At 33.9% G+C, this 289-nt stretch overlaps 1 protein-coding gene across 2 annotated transcripts in view; it reads left to right on the plus strand.

The window, feature by feature from the left end:
- Window positions 1-289, plus strand: part of LOC107644382 — a 15,416-nt gene that overhangs the window by 12,622 nt on the left and 2,505 nt on the right. The window contains exon 1 of one of the 2 annotated variants that reach the window (XM_021102956.1): window positions 7-38. The exons of the other annotated variant lie outside the window; for it this stretch is intronic. Within the exon in view, the coding sequence (XP_020958615.1) occupies window positions 30-38 (9 nt within the window). The 5' untranslated portion in view covers window positions 7-29. Of the gene's footprint in view, window positions 1-6; window positions 39-289 lie in introns of those variants that run through there. 2 annotated transcript variants of the gene reach the window in all.

The following is a 289-nucleotide window of genomic DNA, read 5'->3' on the forward strand; positions in this document are numbered from 1 at the left end:
GGCCTCTTTTGGAATTTTCAAAGGAAGATATGTACAAGGTTGGTGTGACATGTTCCGTGTATAAGTTAGTCATTTCATTTTATCCCCTATTTTTAATACGGGCTTAATAATTTTAATTATTTATTGCTTTGATATTTAAGATCTGCCATGGGGTAAGTGAGGATTGGGTGGAAGACCCTACAAATCAAAGCTCACACGACACACGAAATAGGATTAGAATGGCACTTAGTGATTTGTCATCAAGTAAGTTGCTATATATCTTTAGTTTTTATTTTGGAATGTTAGTTCT

The sequence above is a fragment of the Arachis ipaensis genome, chromosome B05, assembly GCF_000816755.2.
Source record: "Arachis ipaensis cultivar K30076 chromosome B05, Araip1.1, whole genome shotgun sequence".
NCBI classification, from domain to species: domain Eukaryota; kingdom Viridiplantae; phylum Streptophyta; class Magnoliopsida; order Fabales; family Fabaceae; genus Arachis; species Arachis ipaensis.